Consider the following 15,575-nt stretch of genomic DNA (forward strand, 5'->3'; position numbering starts at 1 on the left):
GATTGGAGGTCCAAGGTGGTGAGGCTGGCAATCTGTGGCAGTTGGGCTGAAAGTCCAAGATGACAGCCCCAGAAGGGAGATACCAGCATGGCTTACAGCTATGTCACTGACTTTCAATGATAACGCTAAGAGAGAGGCTGAGACCACAGGTACCTTTGGCCTTTATTGTCTCCATTGTTATGATGTAGATGAGAAATATACAGGAGGGTATACAAGAAGGACGAGCGAATGACCGTGGGGTCAGTGGAGTCCAATTCAAGAAGTGTAAAAAGGTTCAAGACAGCACCAGGGCTGATGGGCCAAGGGAAACCCATCCCTACCTCAACCGCCCTGGGCATGGTCAGGAATGGAAGCCAACCACAACACCCCCATTCCCCAATACCAGCTGGCAGGAATTCTGATGGGAGCTGAGGATGGTGAATGGTGGGGTAGAGGAGAGAAGGGGTCGTGGAGGGCAGGGGAAGGAGGATGACAGAGATGGGGGTGGGGACTCAGCTTATGTAGCCCCTTCTGCAGGAGACCTTGCTCTGGTCTCGATGGGTGGCTAGTGCCTCATTTCCAAGGTTTACCATGTCTCTGGTTTGTATATATCCTGTATATACCTAAATGTGCATGTATCGTCCCTTAGAATGTAACCTCCTTGAGGGCAGTCAATCAATAAGCCTTTATTAAACTCCTACTATGTGCCAGGTACTGTGCTAAGTGCAAAAATTAGTCCCTGCTCTCAAGAAGCTCACAATCTAATGGAGAGACTTTTGTGTATTATCCCAGAGCCTGGCACACAGTAGGTGCTTAATAATTATTGATTGATAAAAGGGGAGAGTTCAAGACATCTCCAATTTGCTCTGGAATCCCAGGGACAGTTCCACAGCTTGAAGTACCAGACAGGCAGAGCTAAGGGGGGGCCATCCACACTCCAATTCTGAGTTCTCTTGACACCTTCCACTATCTCACTCCCACCTGGCAAAGTATGCCCAGTCCTCTCCCAGCCATCAGTGCCCAGGACTTTGGAGAAAAGGAGTACTGATCTATGACTAACCATTCCAAATGGAGTTAGGGGTGATACAGAAAACTCCCAGACACCAGGTAATTACAGAAAAATCCAGGTAACCCAGACAGAGTGCAGCTAGCCAGGCTTCAGTGATCATTTAAACCACCTATGTAGAATAAATAACGGTGGGCATCACTCTTGGCTGACACAGGCTGGTCCGACAGGGAATCAGCCTGTCCTTAGCTCCCTAGGCAGAGGTTAATTTGGCCACCCATAGCTCACAAAGGATATACAGCACAGTCAAATCATTGAGCATTGCCTACATTGGTTTGCTGAGGGGTTTCTGGGGCTGTGATGAGGGGATTGGGGGAGGAGGCTGTCTTCCAGGGCCTGCCTATAGCTGGGCCATTCCACTCCCCTCTGGGTTTCCAGGAGTGTCATCTGTGATGGGGGAAGTGAGGGAAGGTTCCACTGCCCAGTTACCCAAAGCCAACCCTAAACTCTACCTCCCAGGAGAACCCTGCGGTAGATTGTGGGGGTCCCCACTCAGCCCTCCCCATCTCTTCTCCTCCTTTCCCATCCACTAGCTGGGAGTCGCCCCAGGGGATACCTTCCCAATGAACAGTTTCTGAAACACAAATTAGCAGAAATTTCCAGCCCAGGAAAATCAAAATTGTGAGTTTCTTTCCCATGTCACTTTCTTCTCTCCCTCCGTATGACACTCAGCATCCATTTAGCTCTTTCCTTCTTTTCTATCCCCTAACTTCCTTCCTAAGTCAACTCCCTAGGAGTTCTGTCAATGAAGTTTTCCCAGAGGGCTTCTACAGAGCTCAGTTCCACTTGGCAGGGCAACCACATCTTCCACATCCAGTCACGTTGTGCCACGCCCGCGGGGTAAGCGCAGCCAAAACCACAGAAATGAGGGCTCTTGTACAGCCCCAGGAGGGGAGGGGGAAAGAATTCCAGTTTGGGGGTCAGGGTACAGTGGGGCAGAGACAGTTTAGGGCTGGAGAGCACCAGGTCCTGCTGCAGCAACCAGTGCCAAGGCCAGAGGAAAAAGAAGGCTTAGAGGGCAGAGCCGGCATGATATGGCCTGGGCACAGGCTGCTGGCAGGAGTTGGGAAAGTAGTTTACAACAGGCGGGGAGTGGTTCAGGAGGCCAGGCCTAGTCTAGGTCCCAGCATTGAATTTTCAGCTTGTAGAGAGTGGCGGGACATAGGAACACCCCCTGTCCCAAATCACAAGGCACCAGCCAGGGCGTGTCCTATGTGCCTTGGTCCATTGGTGGGAAGGGTGAGCAGGGTACAGGGGTAAAGGACCCTAGAGGAGACACTGTCCTGAGAGACCCCAGGGAGCAGGGGAGGCTCTGACCTTGGGCACAGAGGGAGGGTCCAGCCCTGGGCCTCTGGGCCTGAAAGAAAGGTGGGGTGTGAAAAGTCCAGCATAAATGGGGCTTCTCACCCCCAAACTCACCCCATCCTGGCGGCCAAGATCCAATCAAACCCCAAAGAGAGCGGAACCTGCCGCAGGGGTGGGCCAGACCAGATGGAAGTCCTGGATGAGTGGGAGGAGGTCATGATGGGAACAGGGGCAATGGGGGCAGAAATGGGGAAGGGGATCTTCTGAGGACGGGGCTGATGCCAGGCGTCTTCATTTACAGTATTCCTTCCGGAACTCTAGACATCAAAGGAGGGAAAAAAAGAGGGAGGATTAGTTCCAGCCAGAGCCTGGGGACCAGAGACAAGGATTGGCCTCCATTGTCACCAGGGACAAAGCGATTACATATGTGTGTATGTGTATGTGTATATACATATGTGTATTATGATTTTATATATTTTTATAATATTACATACACACAGATATACAATCACACAGGGCTTTAAAATTTTTAAAGCGTGCATTAGCTCATTGGAGTATTACATGGCCCTTGGAGGTAGGTGTAATTCTTAGCCCCATTTCTCTGGGGGGAATGCTGAGGCTTGTGGAGACATAGAGAGATCAAGGGATTTGCTCAGGGTCACACCTCTGGTAAGTGTCTGCCCGCAATGGACTCCAGGTCCGGAGGTCAAACAGGGAGCATTGTTCTTCTGGCTGACAGAGCATCATCTGGGGTATATCTGCCCCACGGTGGGGAACAGAGAGCAGAGCGGGGGCAGAGGACCCTGGAGAAGACGCTGCCCTGACTTGTGACATGATGGAAAGAATGCTGGCTTTGGGCTCCCAGGCCTGGATTCAGATCCTAACTCTGATCAATAATAATAGCAGGAGGGGCAGCTAGGTGGTGCTGTGGATAGAGCACTGGCCCTGAAGTCAGTAGGACCTGAGTTCAAATCCGGCCTCAGACCAAACACTTGATGCTTACTAGCTAGTTGTGTGACCCTGGGCAAGTCACTTAACCCCAATTGCCTAAAAAAATAAATAAATAAATAAATAAAATAATAATAATAGTAGGCATTTCTAGAGCACTTTAGGCTTTACAAAGCACTTTATAAATAATATCTCATTTGATCCTCAACAATCCTGGGAGGTAACCGTGACCATTATCCCCATTTTATGGATGAGGAAACTGAAACAAATAGGGGTTAAGTGACTCACCCAGAGCCATACAGCTGTCTGAAGCAGGATTTGAACTCAGTTCTTCCTGACAGCAGACCTAGTGCTCTAACCACTGCACCACCTCAGTCTGCTACTTTCTGCCTTTATGACCATGATTGAGTCACTTCTTTCTGGTATTCAGCTTTCTCCTCTGTAAAATGAGGAGTTTGGAGCACATTCCAACCCTCCCTCAGACTCTGAGGTCCAGAGCAGGACCCTCCCTCTGTGCCCAGATCAGAGCCTTCCTTGTCAGCCAGAGAGATCTCAGGGCAGTCTCTCCTCTGGGGTTCTTTGCCCCCATGCTCTGATTCCAGGCACCTAAGACATGCCCCGACTGGTTCCTCAGGAGTCAGAACAAAGGGGTTTCCTGATCTGCTCTGCTCATGGTCCCCCTCCCCACAAACAGGCACACCAAGGTCTCTCACCTCTGTCTAAGTCAATATTTTTGGCTAGGGCCCCCAAGGCCAGATCCACTCGCTCCTTCAAGATATTGTTTTTATAATCTAGGAGGGAAGAGGAAGAGAGCTATAGAAATAACAGCACACCTCCCGCTACCCCAAGAGATGATGGAGGACAGCCCCATCCAGGCACAGTGGCTGCGCCTATAGCCCTGAGGCTCCAGGGCGGAGCTATAGATACCATTAGCACCTCCAAGGTGTGTACCTCAGTTTCCCCTCTCCCTCCAGGGTAACATGTTCCCCCTTCCCTTACCCAGCCTGATGTCCTCGTTTCTAAGCTGAGACAAGTCAGCTGAATCCACTGAAAATTCCTTCATATTAACATCTTTCCTGGAAAAGGAAGAGGCAAAAATTGGGTAGAAATTGGGGCAGCAAGGATGGGCTGGAGATGCAGAGAGGGGAAAAGAGGAAGAGGATCTCCAGAGTCCCCTGGCGGCATCAAGGGCCGGCTGGGTCACACTCACCCGCCTGACTTCTTCACATCATATGCATAGCCTGGGGAAGTGAGACACAAGGGAGGGGTTAGATCGTTCCCTGGCCCCAGCCCTGCCATCTCCAGCCCCAGTCTCGCAGACCCATGGCCCCAGCAGGGAGGGTTAGGGTTCTATGTTCTATGTGTCCTGCCCTAGGAAGCAAGCTCATGTCCTCCCCTGTCTGGGAAGGTCTCCTTCGTGTCTAACCCACATTCTTTTGCTCCGGCTCGGGCCCATGTCCTACCCTTTTCCTGATTTGGCCCAGGGGGAGGCTCTGAAGCATTGGTGAGTGGAGAAGGGGAAGATGAGGCAGGCAGGGGAGCCTCAGGAGACCCCAGGGGCTCACCTCTCTGCCGCCTCCAATGGCGGGTGGCGAGGACCACAGTGACGAGGAGAAGGATGAAGAGAAGCGGGGTGACTAGCACATAGCCCAGCTGCTGGAAGAAGTGGGCCCGGCTTTCAGGGATGATGACGTTGATGACGTTGTGGCCATGGACCACTGGGGGATCTGCAAGATAAGCCCCGGGATTTAGGGATCCCAGTCCAGAACATGGAACTCAGAGAACAGAACCCAGAACCCAGAACTCTGAACAGATCAATGAGGCCTACAAGTCAGAGCTCAGACCTTGAGAGCCAGAACTTGGAGCTCAGAACTCACAATTCACAACCCCAAACTTGGAGCTCAGAACTCAAATTGAACCCAGAACTTGGATCCAGAACTCAGATTTCAGAACCCAGAACTTAGAATCATATTATAGTATTATTGCTTTAGAGCCAATAAGGGCTTTACAAATCGTCCAGTGCAACCCTCCTCGTTTTGCAGATGGGGAAACACGCTTGTCTTTCTGAAGCTGGGTCTGGGATCCTTCTCCATCCCTGTGCTGAGTTCAGCTGCTTCAGGAGGTTGGAGGCCACAACATAACCCTCCCCCTGCCCCAAATCTCCACCATCCCCAGGCTGGCCCGTCCCCAGTCTTGGCTCTTGAGGGGACAATGCCAGTCACTATGCTGCTTCTCATAAAAGCTGCCATTTGCCACAGCCACGCCCCTCAGAGCAGGCACTGGGATTTGGGGGGGAGGAGGGAAGTCTCCCCCTCCCTTCCCTACTCCCCCGTTTTGCTCTGATTTAAAAATGACCTTTATATGAGAAGAAAATACGGAGTGAATGCCAAATGTCATTGGCTGGGGATGTGGGAAGGAAGGCAGAGAGGGAGAGAGGGAGGGAGGGTAGGAGAAGGAGGGGAAGAAGGGGGAGAAAAGGAGGGGCTGGCTTTGTTTTTTCTGGGACTCACACCTGGAGCTAGCCAGGCCAGGTTCTTGCCAATGGAAAAACTGGGCTGCTCCCCAGACCTGCTGGGCCACTCCCCAGCACCAGCCCACCAGGAGCCAGCTTCCTTCTGCCAGCAAAGCTTAGGATTCCAGGATTCAGAGCTGGGAGGAAGCAAAGAGACCAGTCCCAACCCCTCACTTTATAGAGGAGGAAACAGCCCAGGAGAAGGGTAGTGATTTGCCCAATGCCCCAGGGTACCAAGTGTCTGAACTGCCTCCAAATTCAGGGTGGTCCCCCAAGCTCTGATGCCTCCTTTAGGCTCTCCCTGTCTGGGGTGGATGCCCTCCCCAGAGCCAAGCACTAGATGCTGGAGGCCAGGCTATAACAGAACATGGCTCGTATATAATGCTTGAATGTCTGTAAAGTGCTCTGCGTACACTGTCTCATTTAAAACTCACACTGTGCTGTTATATCCCCATTTTACAGATGAAGAAATTGCATCTCAGAGACGTTAGTGACTTGCCTAGTTTCAGACGTGAGATTTGAACCAGGTCAAAGAATCACAGGTCCTCTCGTTCCAGAGACAGAGTTCTTTTCACTGGGCCACACTGTCTTCATAGGAAGGTTGAGTGTCCAGGGGCTCAGCCCAGAATCTCTCCCCCCCAGCCATTGCCCCCTCAAGGTCAACCCCCCTCCCCACATACCAGCAGGGGAGGGGCTTCGGCTCTGGCTGCTCCGGTTGCTGGGAGTGTCCTCAGGCACCAGGGGAGGGCCACGGGGTTCAGGGGCGGGCTCTGAGACAGCCAGGTGGAAGATGCGCCTCTCGTGGAGTCCACAGTAGTGATGATGCAGGTGACAGGAGTAGGTGCCCTCGTCTGCCAGCTCCAAGGGGTCAATGCTCAGGGAGAAGTCCCCCCGGGCAAAGGCATCCATGCTGACCTCCATTCGTCCATGCAAAAAGGGGGGGCCATAGACGCGCCGTTCGCCAGAGGCATACAGGTCCAGTAGGCGGTCAGCACGGTCATGAGGGACTCCTGGAGGCTGGCGGTCCCAGTGTACTACCTGCTGCTCTTCCTCCAGGTGCCGTTCAGTCCACACCTGGGCTCTGTTCACACAGGTCAGCAGTGCTGGGGAGCCCCTCTCTACCACCAGGACCTCCTTCTCACCGTCCCAGTGGGCACCAGCTGCCAGGGCTGGGGGGTGCAGAAGAGGGTAAATAGGATCAGTTCCAGAGGTCGTGGGGTCATGTGGGATTATTTAGACCATGGAGGTCATGAGGGTCATTGGGATCTTGGAGTCCATGGAGGTCATTGAGATTATGGAGGGCATGGAGGTCACTGAGGTCATTAAGGTCATGGAGGCCATGGGGGTAATTGAAGTCATCGAGGTCATGAGGGTCATTGAGATCATGGAGGCCATAGGGGTCATTGAGATTATGGAGGGCATAGGGGTCATTGAGGTCATTGAGGTCATGGAGGCCATGGGGGTCATTGGGATCGTGAAGGCCATAGGAGTTGTTAGAATCATGGAGGTCATGAGGGTCATTGAGATCGTGGAGGTCATGGGGGTCATTAGGATGACGGAGGCCATGGGGGTCATTGGGACTGTGGAGGCCATGGAGGTCATTGGGACAATAGAGGTCATGAGGGTCATAGGGGCCACGGGGTCACTCTGGCAAGCTAGTTAGTGAGGTCACGCACTTTCTGGCTATGGTCAAGAGGCCAGGGCCTGGGAAGCACAGCAGGGCGGGTGTCAGGAAAGGATCTACAAGCAAGTTGCTGGGTTGGAGGTAGAACTCACGGTCATCAGTGACCTGCAGGAGAATGGCCAGGGTCTCATAGAGGTGGCAGTAATGATGGTGAAGATTACAGGTGTACAAGCCTTCGTCTCGCTCCTCCACGGCTGCCGAGTCCAGAGACAAGAGACAGGAGATAAGAGACAAGGAATGGAGAGACAGAGACAGGCACAGAGACAGAGGCAGAAACGAGATGGAGACCTTGAACCTCAAAGCCCGACCCAGGCAGAGCTTTCCCTTCCACATCTCGCCCCCCAGCCCATAGAACCCTGGCCCCTTCTCCCTGATCAGGGCCCTTCCCTTCCCACCTCCGGCCAGGGCCCATTTCCTAGTGCTACCCCCATCCCATCTCTTTCTTACAGCGGATGATCAGAGAAAAATTGCCCTCCTGGAAGGCTGTGGGAGCCAGGAGGAGGCGGTTCTGGTCCCTGGCCATGTAGACGCGCTGCTCCCCGGCTGAATACATGTCCAGGAGTCGGCGTGCAGGGCCACCAGGGCCGCCACTCAGGTCCCAGTGGACTACTCGCTGCCGGTCATGTAGCCGGTCCTGAGTCCACACCATGCGTGGGCTCTGGCATCGAAGCAGGGCTCGGGCCCCCGCAGTCTGGTTCAGGGTTGCTTCTGACACCACCGTGCTGGCCCCTGATCCTGGGGGCACGACTGTGGGGTGGGGAGAGAGTCAACAGGGCTGAGGAGGGGTCAGCGGGGAATACTCTGGGAGACAGAGGAATCAGTAGAGGGTGCAGTGGAAGCAGTGGTATCCCAAGAGGCCAAGGGACCCTGGGGGCAGGAGGCTGGCGGCAAGTTTGAATCCCCCAGAAGGACTGATGGGGTACATCTGAGCACTCTGGTAGCTGGGGAAGCTGGTGGGGGGATGTCTGGGGGCAGAAACCCATATGCCCTGTGTGGGGGAGTGGGTCGCTCACCTGAGAACAAGTGGACACTGCAGCCTAGAATGAAGGGGAGAACCGAGGCATGAGGAGAGGGCAGTGGCAAGGCTGAACACCCCCCTCCCCAGCCTTGGCCTCCTTACTGGGAGCCTCGGGGGTCACAGGGTCCCACATTCTCTTCTTAAGTGGCCTCAGCCCCAGGTCAGAGGAGGAGAAAAATGTGCCAAATCAGCAGAATATAATGGCACTGTTGGCCAGACTTCCTTTTCCATTCTAGAGGGGAACCGATTCCAGGCTGCCTTCTCCCCAAATTTGCCCCAGAATGGAACCCAGCCTCCAACCAAACTACCTTTCCCCTCCAAAACTGCCCTGTGCCCTAAACTTGCCCCATTATCCAAATCTGTCTTTCCTTCCCCCAAATCTATTCCATCCCTCAAACCTACTCCACCCCCTAAATCTGCATCCTTTTTCCAAAACCTTTCCCTTCCCCCAAACCTGCCTCAACCCCCTGAATCTCCTTTCCCCCAAATCTGCCACTCCTTCCAACTCCCTTCCTCCAGACTTGCTCCCCACTCCTAAACCTGCCTACCCCCCATCCAGCCATCCCCTAAAGCCATCCCTTCCCTCCAAGTCACCCCTCCTCCAAACTTCTCTGCCAGATCTGTCCCATCCCCCAAATTTTCCTCTTTTCTATCCCCCAAATCCATCTTTCTCACAAATCTACCCCATCCTCCAAATCTATCCCTCCCCAAAACTTGCATATTTCCCCAGGACTTCTCTTCCTCTCAAACCTTGCCCAGCCCCCTAAATCCGTCCTTCCCCCAAACTTTCCCCTTTGCCCTCAAAGCATGCCCAGGTTCTCCCAAACTCCCTATTATCTCCCCCCACTCCAGGCCTGGCCTTAGAGAAGGATGGGTCTGACTCCCCCCAAACACACACACCTAAGGGGAACTGGGCAATGGGAGGGTGAGGGTCTTCTCTTCATATTTGGGACATTTCAGAGGGGCCATTCTTGACATCCCTCACCTCCACCTCTGTAGCCCAGGAAGGTGGGGGTGAGAGAGAAAAGGAGGCTGCACAGTCTCTCGCCCCACCCACCCCCATCCACAGCCCTTTCAGTGACAGAGAAATTTTTGCTAAGTAAATTTTTGTATTCTGACATGTACGCTTCACGTTCCACTAAGTTCCAGACTCCTATGGACTCCAGCCCCTAGCCAGTTCTGGGAGGGGAGCAGACAGGGTCATTGCCTATCTCTGGGGGCTGGGAGGAGGAGAGAAGGGGAGGGAGCTTCCCCCACCAGCCTTCTCCCTGATCCCCAACCCTCAAAAACCTGGACCCCCTTACCCGAAAGAGACCCCATCAGAGTCACACGAGGACACACAGGACTCAGCACCACCCCTCTTTGCCCTCTCCCCCAGCATCCCAGTCCTGGCTTGGATGGCCAGCACTTACTCTGCAGAAGCAGGAGATGCCAGAGGAGAACTTTTCTGGGTAACTGCTCCATGTCGGCTCAGCCCCTGCCTGGCCTGTCCTGGCTGGGGCTCCTCCTCACAGCTGCCTCTGCCTGTCTCTGGCCCCGGCGCCCTATCTCTGGCTCTTCCAATCTCCCCGTCTCTTGGTCTCTCTCGGTTTCTCTGTCTCTCTTTGTCTCTCTCTCTCCCCTTGAAAAACAAGTTAAGACAGAGTTGTTCTCTGCCCCCACCCCTGGCCTGGCTATGACATCATTGAGCCCGCCTGGAGCTGGGCCCTGGGTCGGACAGACAGACCTGGTCCTGGCCTGCTCCTCCTCAAACTCCTGGCTCCCCACCTCCCCAGGGCTGCTGGGTTCCTCAGCCTCCCCCTCCCAATTCACAGGAGGGAGGAGGTGGGAGAGGGCGGGGGCTCTGAGATTTCCCCCCAGCTCCTCCCCCTCCCCTCAGCCCAGCTCCACCTCCTCCTCTTCTTTTAGCTGCAGCTGGAAGACAGGGAACCCAGGCAAGGTCCAGTAGGATCCTTACCCCACATCCAGCCCAGCCTGGAGGGAAAAGCCTTCCAATCTTCTCCCTCCCAGTCCCCCCAGGGAGAGAACCCAGAGGCCCTGTTGAAGGGGACCCAACTCTGCTCTTGAAGCCCCAGTTCCTCCAGCAGAGGGGACCTAATTCTGATTTTTAAGCACCAGTCCCTCCATCCAAGGGGACCCCAACTCTGATCTCTAAGCACTGGCCCCTCCATCAGAAGAGACCCAACTGAATGCGAGGCAACCACCTCTCTACCAGAAGGGACCCCTAAACTATGATTTCCAAATGGCAGCCCCACCATGCCAGGGAACCCTAGCTCTGATCTCTGAGTGCCAGCCAGCCTTTCCACCCAAGAGGATGCCAACTCTGATCTCTGAGTAATAACCCTTTCTTCACTCACTCAGACTCAAGCTATTTTTTGTGTCTTTAGGGAATATAGCTCTCCCACCCAAGGTTCTGCCAAAGCAGTTCACTTGCCCACAACTGAGATTTGGGAGACCAATACTCTCTCCCCCCTCATGCATCTATTTCCAAACCTGCATCCCTAAGGAGGGATCCCTCAAAGTTTGGGAAAAGGTCATGACCCCCTCCCCACCAAACACACACCCATGTTCGCCAGGAGCCAGAATCAGAGGCTCAGCATTGAGCAGACCTCCCCCCAACGTGGCCAGAGCAAATGCTTCCTTCCCACTGCTACCGTTAACCTCCAGCACCCCACAACTCTCAGGCTGGGGATGGTCTTTCCTTAACCATAATTCTTCTCAATGCCACTCTCTCAGTGAAGATGGAGGATGGCTGTCCATTCCCAAGTGAGTATCTGCGATCCCAATCCTCTCCATGGACACCCCAATCCTCTCCATGGACACCCCACAGCCCCTATCTATGAGAGATGAGGGGTTACTAGAGGAAGTAGCAACCAGAGGGAAATGGACAAGGGGCTGGTCAGCTGGGAGCCCTACATCTGTTTTCCAGCCGAAAGGGATTGGACAAGACTTCTTGCTCCTAGCCCCTGACGTGATCCAGGAGATTTTTCTCTGACTTGGAACCTGAAGCAACAGCCCACAAGAAAAGAGCCTGAAAATTCAAAGCAAATTGTTCCTTGACTCCCAACTTCAATTCTGGGGTAGAGGTCTGTAGGTTAAAGACATGGAAAAAGGGAATTTCAGAGAGCCCCTGGTCTCAGCATAGTCTTGCCCTTAGGGATCGCCTAGCCTCAGAGAAATGTTTGTTCCCTCAAGAAACCCTCAGTTTCGAGTGACAGCTCTCGAAAAGCACTAGCCTGAGGAACACAGTCCTGCCCTAGGGGAACCCCCAAACTGGGAGGAAGACACAGTCTTACCCTGGGGGAATTCTCATTTTGAAATGAGAGACAGCCCGTTCCTGTGGGGCCCCCAGTTTAAGGGGAGACATAATCCCTGACCTCAGGGAACCCCCAGTTTGAGAGGAAGCCAACCCTTGCCCTAAGGGAGCTCCAGCCTGAAGGAAGGAGACACACCTTTGCCCTTTGGGAACCCACATTCTAAAAGGCAGTCCCTGCCATCAAGGACCCCTCCAGTCTAAGGGGGAAACATGGCCCCCGCCTTCTTGGAGCCCCAGGTTTGAGGGGAAAGGCAGGACACATACATTTGAAGCTCTGGGAAACCTTACTGAGGGCTGTGTAAACAAAAGGGGAAATCATAGAGCCCAGCTGGTTCCCTTCTAGTTAAACTAAACCTCAGAAAAAAACCCCACCCCCCAAACAACCACAAAAAATCCTCGGTGCATTTTTTTAGGTTGCCCATTTGGGTTGAATTAACTCTGAGATGCCCATAGCGGTGGATGGCCCAGGCCCACTAGGGATGGATGGTATCCCATGCCCTGGATGACCAGTTCTGGCCCATCACCCAACCCCATCATCACAGTCCTGGTCCAGGACTGGAAATGGTGGGGGAGGTGAGAGGAGCAGCTGTTTGGGGCTTCCTCCCTAAGCTCTGGCTTATTTAGCAATAGCAGAAGTGACTTAGGGCAGATGGGGGAAGGAACTTCCCAGCTGGAAGACGCCCTACTCCTGACTCCAGAATACTTCTTACTGCCTGGCTTTCTCTGATGGCTCCGCCAGACACATCAGAGCCACAAGATTAAGAGTTAGGATGGACCTTAGAGGTTTTCTGGGGCAACCCTTTTCATTTTTCAGGTGAGGAAACTGAGGCTCAGAGAATGGAAATAACCTGTCCAGGATTGTTTTGGGATTCAAATCCAAGCCTTTTGATTACAAATCCTGCTTATCTTCCAATGACTCAGGGGACTGATTGCCCATAGTGGAAGGGCTGGCAGGATTTGAGATCAGGCACAGAGCCCCCTTACCCAAAATGGGCTGTGAACTCAGTGCCTCCGTTCTCCTCCTCACTCCTCCAGGCTTCTTTCCCTTTCTCCTCCCCTTTTCCTTCTCGGAAAAACAAGCTCGAGTCTGGGTTGCCATCCCACCCCCTTTCCTGGACGGCTTGTTGTTTTTATAGCTGGTTACGCTAACAGTGGTTTCTCTTTCTGTGTGTCTCCCTCTCTCTGTCTGTCTCCCCCTTCTCTCCCTCAGTCAGGAGGGTGTGGGGAGGGGAGAACCTTCTGTCTATCTCTCTCTGTCTCTCTGTCTCTCTGTCTCTGTGTCTCTCTGTCTCTCTGTCTCTCTGTCTCTCTCTGTCTCTCTCTGTCTCTGTCTCTGTCTCTGTCTCTCTCTCTCTCTCTCTCTCTCTCTCGCTCTGTCTGTCTCAAAACGTTTGTACATCTTTTACCTGCTTGTGACTCTCTCCATCTCTATCTCTGTTTCTCTTGGTGTCCCTATCTATCCATGTCTCTATCTCTTGGTCTCAGTATCTCTCTCCACCTCTCTGTCTCTCCCTGTTTCCTTCTCCATGTCTCTGTGTGTCTCTCTCCATGGGCCTGTCTATCTCTTAGCGTCCATCTCTCTCCATCTCTCTGTCTCTCCCTCTGCTTCCTTCTCCATGTCTCTGTGTCTTCCTCCCTCCTCTTTCCTTCTCTGTATGTTTTGAAAGGAAAGATGAATTCCAGATTTGGCCTGGGACATGGGCCAGAAGAGGGGAGGAGAGAGTGACCTGGAGCAGCTGAGGAGCCGATCTCAGGCCCAGGAAATGTCCTTAAACAGGGATTAGAAGCTGTTTCCTCTAGACCCTGGGTGCCAAGCTGTCAACAGTAGGCTGGGGGTGGGAAAGACAGGCATCCTCAGGTGCACCACCGGTACCTGTCCTGGTCTCTTGGTGGCCAGGAAGGAGGAAGTAGGTCATCTGGGAGGGGAAAGGAGTTGGAAGGTCTGGATGGAAGCCACTGAGGGGCTGGACATGAAGCAAGCTCAGCGGGACTGGGGTTTGAAAGGACCTGGCCCCCAGGCTCCTGTATCCTGAGATCTAAGGACCCCCTTAGCTCCATTCCTAGCTAATATCGCTGTGTCTCCTGAAGGCTCACTTGAAAACCCTCCTGCTGCAAAGCCAACTTGGCTTTTTCCCTCCCACTGCCTAGTGGGGATGGAACCTAACAGTCAGTTCCTTGCCTGACTGCCCTTCAGGGACAGTGAGCAGATCTTGGAGGAGGGCATCCTTCCAGGCCCACAGAGGGACGTGGCCGGGGGGCTCGCCTCCTGCACGCCCCCTCCGGGCTCTGCTCCCTCTATCCCTTCCCCCCTCCCTCCCTTCCTCCCTCCTAGGCTGTGGCCAGGCTCTGCTCCCTCCAGCAGGAAATAGCCAGCACATGACAGCAGCGGCCACAGGGGCGGGAAGGAGAGAGGAATGGAGGAAGGGAGGGAAGGAGGGATACAAGGAAGGCAGCCAGATGATGGGCAAACAAGGTTGTTGGCCAGGGCAGCTTGCTCTTCCTACTTCTAGGTTATGCTCCTAACATGCCTCCTCCAAGATGCACCTCCAGCTTAATTCCACCCTATATCTAGGGGTACCTTCACTATGACTGGGGCTCCCCAAGGCTAGGACTGTGGGTTCTGCTGAAATCAGAGGCTCTGGGGTGGCAGGGTCGTGTCTCCCCTCAATATAAGGGCAGAGGCTGTCTCCCACCTTAAGCTGGGGGCTCTCTGAGGGCAGGGACTGCATCTTCCCTTCCGACTATGGGTTCCCTCAGGCCAAGGACTCTCCAAAACCAGCCCCTCAGGCCAAAGGCTCTAATCCCTTATACCCCAGGAGCCCGGAAAGGGAGGCAAGCCCTTCAGAGATGCCTCAGCCCCCTCCTCCGAGCCTAAGAAATGAAATTCTGACCCCCGTTCCAGGAGTCTCAGACAGTATAGCACCATCTCCCAAACAAACATAGGTACGGCATTCACAGAAAAACACATTCACACTCCAGCAATCACAAAGACAACCATACTCACAAACACACTTACTCCTGGTCACACTCATAGACACATACACAAATCCCACAGACACACTCATTCACAATCCCACAGACACACACTCCCATATATACATGGGTGTATATGTACATATGTATATGTATGTATATGTTATATCCACGCACGTGTTATATGTGTGTACAGATACATATACACACACATACACACAAAGCAGAGGGTCCAAGCTTCTTACCTTTAGCAAGAGGGACTTCAGGGGGCCTCCCTGAGCCCCCATCACACAGTTCTCAGAATAAGATTTTTCTCATCCAGCAGACATTTAGCAAAGTCTGTCATGCTAGTTTTGTAGACATGGAGAGATATCACACTCACACACACACACACAGAGGCACTCCCACAAATGAACATCCATTTAAATAAATTAACATATTTCTCTGTGAGTATGTATCAGTGAATGTGTGTTTGTGGATGAGTGTGTCTCTGTAGGAGTGTTAGGACAGGTGGATTTGGGACTAGTTGAAGGATTGGAATCAAAGTCCCCATCAATGAGTCCTCTGGTGGAGGCCTCTGGTGGACACATTCTTTGTTGGTGGAATTGAAAATTTGTGTTTATGGAAACTTTATGAAGAACAATCTGACAGTGATATCAATGCACATTTAGGGTAGGATAGAATGCTGGTCTTGGAGCCAGGAAGACCTGAGTTCAAATGCTCCCTCTGCCCTATTTACTGGATGTACAATCGTAGGCAAGTCACTGAACATCT

The 15,575-nt window shown here is 53.1% G+C and overlaps 1 protein-coding gene across 2 annotated transcripts; it reads right to left on the reverse strand.

Moving 5' to 3' along the window:
- Positions 1 to 734: 734 nt before the first annotated feature.
- On the reverse strand, positions 735 to 10,305 carry MXRA8 (matrix remodeling associated 8). 2 transcript variants are annotated; one of them, XM_027855585.1, is made up of 10 exons: positions 9,925 to 10,305; positions 8,508 to 8,531; positions 7,942 to 8,241; positions 7,587 to 7,688; positions 6,491 to 6,979; positions 4,864 to 5,025; positions 4,509 to 4,539; positions 4,298 to 4,374; positions 3,999 to 4,089; positions 735 to 2,665 (listed from the first exon to the last, which is right to left on the reverse strand). In XM_027855585.1, exons 1-10 carry the CDS (start codon positions 9,974 to 9,976, stop codon positions 2,461 to 2,463), a joined length of 1,533 nt encoding a protein of 510 aa, XP_027711386.1. In that variant the 5' UTR covers positions 9,977 to 10,305; the 3' UTR covers positions 735 to 2,460. The 2 variants fall into 2 exon arrangements, with proteins under 2 accessions (XP_027711386.1, XP_027711385.1); XM_027855584.1 differs by having other exon boundaries at positions 735 to 2,667; positions 4,012 to 4,089; positions 9,925 to 10,304.
- Between the last annotated feature and the right edge of the window lie 5,270 nt (positions 10,306 to 15,575).

This window comes from Vombatus ursinus, unplaced genomic scaffold (genome assembly GCF_900497805.2).
Source record: "Vombatus ursinus unplaced genomic scaffold, bare-nosed wombat genome assembly UNPS02010822.1, whole genome shotgun sequence".
Classification (NCBI taxonomy): Eukaryota; Metazoa; Chordata; class Mammalia; order Diprotodontia; family Vombatidae; genus Vombatus; species Vombatus ursinus.